The sequence below is a fragment of the Homarus americanus genome, unplaced genomic scaffold, assembly GCF_018991925.1.
Source record: "Homarus americanus isolate GMGI-L3 unplaced genomic scaffold, GMGI_Hamer_2.0 scaffold17515, whole genome shotgun sequence".
Classification (NCBI taxonomy): Eukaryota; Metazoa; Arthropoda; class Malacostraca; order Decapoda; family Nephropidae; genus Homarus; species Homarus americanus.
In genome coordinates this window covers 295,001-302,500 of record NW_024733365.1, presented here as the reverse complement: position 1 = coordinate 302,500, position 7,500 = coordinate 295,001, and the positions used below count along the sequence as shown (strand labels likewise).

Here is a 7,500-nt window from a genome sequence, read left to right as displayed (position 1 = left end):
TTTAGTAAAATTACCTGGCCGAGGCGGGGATATAGGTCGTTTAGTTACCTGTGTCTGATTAAAATTGCATATATACATTCTATATTTTTTTATTTGGTGTTTTTATAATTGCAGTGTGTATATTTCTGTTTGCGCGTTTGTGAGTATATGATTGAATGTATCTTTGTATGTGTGATTGCTTTTACTTCACGTGGGAGTCTTATTATACACTTCTGGGAACTCCTACCGGGCAGTGGCTGGGAATAGCGCCCACCAAATTTCACTTATACCCCCCCCCCCCTCCTCCTCGGTGTTCGTACATGACTCTGTATGTCTGAGTGTATAGTATACGATGTATATATTATTTTATTTATATATGTGTGTGTTTAGAGATAAAACCCATGCAACAGTAACACACACACACCCCCTGTGAAAGGGTGCACCATTAATCTGGTGCTCGGAGCCCTGGTCATTGGCTTCACCAAAGTGGATGTACAGGTCCTCGAAGCGGTACTTGTAGACGAGGGGACCACCAGTGATGTTGACGTGGTGCTTCGTGCCCTTCTCCACCTTGAAGATCACGCTCTGCCCCGTGTTGTGCAGCGTGCCGGAGATCTGAGCAGGCGAGAAGAACACCGGATTAGATGGGATATAGAGAAGTATAAGGGGGAACAACACGAAGAGGGTAAAACCAAAGAGAACAAAAATGGAATAAGCGAGAAGGGGAAGACATATGAAAGATAACAAGACAGAAGACAATATATATATATATATATATATATATATACAGTATATATAATATATATATACAAAGGGAAGAAGAATCAGAGGATTAATTTATCTGTAGAGATAGACCAACCAACCATGAAGGGGAAGATATGTGAGGAAGAAGAAACTCAAGATTAAATTTGATAAAGGAAGGGAGAAGTTTAAAGGGAAAACGATAGAGGGAAGACGTTGACGATCAAATAAACGGGAAGAAGACTAAGAAGATTTTAAACGACGACAACTTTAAAAAGATCAAAGAGAAATGAAATGGTTAAGATGAAGGAACTTAGAATTATTATTTTGAATGAAAGGAAATTTGACGAGGAAAGTGAATGTAAAAAAAAACTCACAATGACGAAGAAGAAAAAAAAAAAAGTCTGGATGAGAGGAAACAAGAGGACATGAAACTAAATACATAACCACAAAGGTAATAATAATAAAAAAAATATAAAAAATGGAAAGAAAGTGAATTACAATGCTAAAATTTCTGGTAATAATAGAACACTTGGGAAAATTACATTTGTGAAATACCAAAAGATAAAGACAATGATCCAGTGTAGATAATATGTAACGGGAGAGAGAGAGAGAGACATATTACCTATACATAAAGATAGAAAGAAGGAGATGGAGAGAGAGAAAGCGAGACAAAAAAAACCAAAGAGAGACAAATCCTCCCTCGACAGTCGTACAACACTCACCATAAGTTTCCTTCAACACAAGAAAGAACAACATCCCTCTTGTACACAACACACAAATATCTCCCACATACCTTACAAGAACAGATAAAACTCCCACCCTCCCAGAATGCACGAACAACATTTTAACAATTCCTGGTGCTGTGAGACCCCCAAAATTTATTTATGATAGTGATATGAAATTATGCAAATTATACAAGACGGGGAGGGAGGGAGGGGGGGGCGGGTGAAGGGGGTGGGGAATTGCTGAGTGTGATATGTTGGTTGAGTTTGTGACATATTGTGAATCTTGCCCCAGTTGTGAAATTTCTAAAGGGTAGAGGAGGTGGAGAGAGAGAGAGAGATAGGGAGGATTAGGGGAGGGTGAGAGAAGGACTGAGAGAGAGAAAGTGAGAATATAGATGGTGGGTGAGAGGAGATAGGGACGAGGAAGAGGAGAGAATGTGAGAGTGTTGGAGTAAAACTGAGGGAGAGAGGAGGGTGAGAAGGAGTGTGGGAAGGTGTAGGGGTGTGAGTAGAAACAACAATAAAAATTCAAGAACACTGAACCTGTACTGTAATTACGGTGATAAGTGGATGATAGCAGTAGAGAGAGGGAGAAAAACACAGAGATAGAGACAGAAAAACAGAGAGGAGGAGGAGAGTGAGAAGAGGGAGGGAGGAAGAGATGAAAGGATTGGGAGGAGGGGGAAGGAATGAAGGAAGAATGGATCGAGAAGGTGGAGAATAGGAGAGGAAAAGAGAGCACATCCGTCTAGTGTGTCTAGAAAAGAATACATTAAGTCTCATTGTACTGTAAAGAAATGAGCATTATGTCTGAATTTACACTGTGTGGGCTAATTGTCGTCTCATATGTATGTATGTAATGTATGTAATATATGTAATTGTATGTTATGTATGATATATATGTAATGTATGTATGTATGTTATATATATATATATATATATATATATATATATATATATATATATATATATATATATATATATATATATATATATATATATATTTATAATGTGTGTGTGTGTGTATGTGTGTGTATGTATCTATAGTATATAATAGCTCCTTTTATTATTTAAGTGGACGAACCCCCCCCCTCCTCCACGGTCTCTCCCTACCACCGCTGCTCTTCGACCTACTAAGGTGTTTCACATGCATTAGCGGTGTCAGTTCCCCCCTGAGTGTTATCCTGCATATCTTAAGGGGTGTCTGAGTTCCCCGGAAGGTTAATAAGATGGAATAGCTGTGCTCATCGTGGCGTTCCTTCCTCACTCACAGACTAAGTGATGCCAAAAGCGTCTTGTCCCTCCCTCCTTCCCCCCCTCCTTCTCTCCCTCCCTCCCTTACTCCCTCCTTCTCTCCAGACAGACCTGAGATGCGGGACGTGTGTGTGGTTTAAATGCTCGCTGCCTCTTACTCATCCACCCACTAGAAGGTGTTGGACTGTGTCAGATTTCTCTTAGTCCTGTTCACATCCTTACGTTTACATCCTCTACTTGAGTCGTAAAGACGATCGTACCTTCCGTAAATTATTCCTGGGCAGCACAGGTGTCTTAAGCAGTAATTTCTGTTAGTCTCTGGAGGGTGTACAGGTGTAAGAGGTCGACATATTAATTCTGTACCGTAAGAAAGTAAAATAATAATGAAATGTTGGACAAACTCTGCAGCACCTCAACCTGTCAGCCCCCATAAGAGTCAACCCAAAAGTCGTTACACAGCTGAAACTAAAATACCTTAAATTCTAGTTTTCTGCGGGATGTGACGCAGCAGCCCATGATATGAATCTTTACTGACAATCACATCCAGGAAAAGGTTTAACTCGAGCCAGGTTTCAAAATCGCTGCTACTCTGGTTAAGAGTGACACAGCAATCAAGACCATTCGGGTACACGTCCATTTTCATCATATGAGCAGCATTTATGACTGAATGTTCTAGTTCAGGTGCAGCGTGTAACTGAACGATCCCTTTACCCACAGTTACCCTCTTTTGTGCCTCTTATGTAAGGAGATCCACAAGCGGTGTGTGTAGTGAGCCAACCGCTGGTTTTCAGACGATTACACTTAATTTGGTATGATAGATCCTTGCTGGCTGACTCAGCTGCTGAAGGTGCGAGAGAAGGTTTAGTTATCTCTTTCTCTTTCTCTCCCTCAGTTCGATAATGTAAAAAGATCTCATCCTGAAAATTTGTCGATATCTGCATATTTTATGTATTGTTCTAACTCCTGACGACATCGCCTCTGACCACAATGAATGCAGTATATCAATAGCTGTGTGATAGTTGATTGATACGATTCTTCTTGACCTCTACTGTGATAGCGCCCCTTGGGTGAGGGACACCAGAGTCATTAACACCGTCAACAAAATCCTTGTATCAGCTCTGTGTCCCGGGGAAGAAAAAAAAATCAAGTGGCAGAGATCTAATACCTGTAGACAAGACTTGGAGGAAACCATCAATTTACCTTGCGAGGGAACCAATTAACTGTTGTGAAGTTATTAATGTGTCTTTAGCCTAATTAATGCCAATCACCTGAAGAAGAATTAAACCAAAAAAAAAGTTACTACCAAAAATGAATCAGAACACGATTATGTATACGTCGTCTGGACTCAGGTATCAACTTGGTGCAAATTGGATCACAGACTGTCAGCTTCCGGGGGTATAATCGCTCTTAAAAAATTTAATGAGCTGCTTTCCAGACTTATTAAAACCATCAGAGAACCCAACAGCAGCCACTTGACTATTCCAGCGCCCAAGTTTAGCGATCTAGAGAGGCAAATGTCAGCAGTATTCTGGACTCACAACTCAGCCACCCATGATGTTTCGTTTTCTCTTGTAATTTGAAGTTTCGCAAGATATCAAATCCAATGAAAAGATTATTAGGAACAATAGAAGGAAATACAAGGGACATACACACACACACACTAATGTATGTGTGTGTGTGTGTGTGTGTGTGTGTGTGTGTGAAGATAACTCAATCAGTTGTGATTTGTTCCTGCTGTTATTGTCAGAGAAAATATCAATAATAACACACAAGCGGATATTCTCACTACTCACTGCTTCACCCCAGCTGCCTCCGTCCTCCTCATTGCAAAACTGAATACTAAATTATGTTTACCTCCTTGTAATTGGGAAACACTACTCGATAATTTTGGAAAAGTGTTTGTATGTTTGCGTGGTTGATTGTACGTGTGTGTGTGTGTGTGTGTGTGTGTGTGTGTGGCATCACTGATATGATCTTTGCTGCCCGCCAGATACAGAAGGGGTCCAGATAACAGCGTCGTGACTTGTACATGGCCTTCATTGACCTTACTAAGGACCTCGACTCGGTCTACAGCGAAGCCCTCTGGCTGCCTACCAAAATTCATTGCCATTCTGAGGCAGCTCCACGATGGCATGAACGGCAGTGTCCTGCACAATGGCACCCAGGTCTGGGTTCTTCCCCATCCAAACGGAGGTAAAACAAGGATGTGTACTGGCACCAATTCTCTTTTCCATTTTCTTGGCGGCCTTCCTTACTCCTGCCAGTGTCAATTTAGCCGGCGGGGTGGACCGTCCAGTACCTACTGAGGGGACTTTTCAACATAAGACGACTGCAGGCAGAAACAAAGGTGTCGGAGGCTTCCATTACTGAACTTCAGTATGCAGGCGACCTCACACTCGTCGCTTACACTGAACACAACCTACAGGAGATCCTGAACACCTACGCAGATGCGTATGCACACTTCGGCCTTGAGGTGAATGCACATAAATCTCAGATTCTCTTCTAGCCTGCCCCTTGGCTCCCACCTGTCCACCACTGCAGACATCGATGAAGAGATTCAACATTGGATCAGATGTGCATTTCAAGCCTTTGGACGACTCTGTACCCGCGTCTTCAGCAGGTAGGGAGCTGAAATTATCGACAAAGTTGCACGTGTATCGACCAGTGGTCTTTCCACCATGGCACCTCCTGTACGTAGTCTGTTCCATCCTCAGCTGGGACAAGAACAAATGCCAGTATTCTCGCTACCATTATCCATGAACAACTACGCTGGACTGGCCATGTAACCGCCATGGACGACAGCAGACTGCCAAAGGAGCTAATTTACAGCCGCCTAACGAATAGTAAACGTAACGCTGGCGGGCAACTGAAAAGGTATAAGGATATTCTAAAGACAAACCTGAAAAAAGTGCCAAATCGACACCCTCTCCTGGGAGACGATTATTCCACACCGTAACGCTTGGAGGAGCACCACACAAGAAGGTGTCAATACTTTCGAGTTAGCCTGACTGTATACCGAGGCAGACAAGCGCCAGCGCCGGAAAGACGCTCCCCACCCCCCACGCACTAGATGTAGCCCTCTTCACGTACATCTGTGGACGGCCCTGCCGATCCCGTATCGGCCTCTCGAGTCATCGCAGAGCTCACCAACGGAGGTGACACCTTTAATAACTCATATCATTGTATCATAGTTGAACGATCATCATTCACGTTTCCGAGTGACAGAAAAGTAATCGTAGTAGTGTGTATGTGTGTGTGTGTGTGTATACTCTTTGGGTATACGTAGAACAATACAAAATAATAACAATGAGCTTGAAAACAAATATAAACTGTGATGTAACAGAGATAAAACAGAAGAAAAATAATGTAAGAAACAAATATAACGAAAGAAATATGGGAAATAAGGTGCGATAATTACTGTATAATTAACATATAAGAGACCAATTACTGACAAGCTCTACAAAACGACCGATATAATTTTTTATTTCCAAAGAGAAAAAAAAAACGTAAAATAACAATAAAGGAAGGGATGAAAAAGAATATAAAAGAAGTGGGAAAATGAATGGAAAAACGTAAATGTCCAGAAAAAAAAAAAAACAAGATGGAAAAGCGTACTACTTGGGAGGTAAATGCTGGGAGATTTGAACTAGACGTAAAAATGTCGGGTATTGGATTGGTCTTAATTACCTTCCGAGAATGAAGAGTGAAAGTTGTTATATTTTTACACGAAGGAAAAAAAGTACGAAGTCTTTAGAGTGTGAAGTTAAAGCTCATGTCTCCTGATACACAGATTTGATGCCATGAAAGAAACGAAATATGCTATAGAAATTTTATCAACTACAGTAGCAAGATTAAATAAATGTATATTAAATTTATATTGGATGTATATTAAGTAGTTGTAATTTACATTATTTTTTTTTTAACTTGAGGAATACATAAATCTTTTTTGTTGCTTTAGAGTACTGATAGGCTGAAGGAGGTTCTGGGAGGGAGAGGGTGTTGGGGGAAGGATAAACTGATGCCCAACGTCAAGTAGAGAAGATAGGGAGTCATAACTGTTGTTGTAGGCAAAGTATAAGCAATGTTGTAGACTGTGACACGCTGAAGAAGTTGTAGATTTTTGACGGAACTAAAAGAAAACAAACATGATGTGAAAACAAGTTAAAACCTGTGGTGCTGAGAGATAGGACTTGATTCATGAAAGTACGGGATGGATACTGGATGGAAAACGACCCTGAAAGTTTTTAAGCATTCTGGTAGTTTGTTGCGTCAGCTGACAGAAGAGGAAACAGAGGTACCGTTAAGGGAATTACAGGGGAAACAGATTGCTGTAACTCGGGGTCCTTTACTGGTTGGTAAACATAGAAGTCGACAGCGGCACAAGATATGGCTCCAACAACACCAGAGTATCAGCCAGTTAAAAGTTTTAGTCGCTGTGGTGGCAAGATGAGAAGAACAATTGTGGGTGAATGATGGTAGTGGACACATTCTCGAGTTGACTGATGGATCTATTAACGTGACGTAATGATCTGTGATAAAGATGGGATTTCCTTTAGAGGATAACGAAGGGACGATATGGATGTACAGAGGACAGTATTATGCAGTTGGGGAAATGAAGGAGGTCGAGTGTAGTGCCGGATATGCTGACTCTTTTGTGTGTGTGTGTGTGTGTGTGTGTGTGTGTGTGTGTGTGTGTGTGTGTGTGTGTGTGTGAAAAAGAGGAGAGTCATTGGCTTTGTTAAGGGAAGGTGACTGTGTTCTCTTGTAAGGTCGAAGTTATCGTATTAGTATTGTTCCC

General features: G+C 41.3%; 1 protein-coding gene across 1 annotated transcript in view; it reads right to left on the bottom strand.

Moving 5' to 3' along the window:
• Positions 1–7,500, bottom strand: part of LOC121869782 (carbonic anhydrase-related protein 10-like) — a 165,154-nt gene that overhangs the window by 23,360 nt on the left and 134,294 nt on the right. Inside the window, exon 4 of the mRNA XM_042371343.1 lies at positions 400–594. Coding sequence (XP_042227277.1) covers positions 400–594 — 195 coding nt within the window. The remainder of the gene's footprint in view (positions 1–399; positions 595–7,500) is intronic.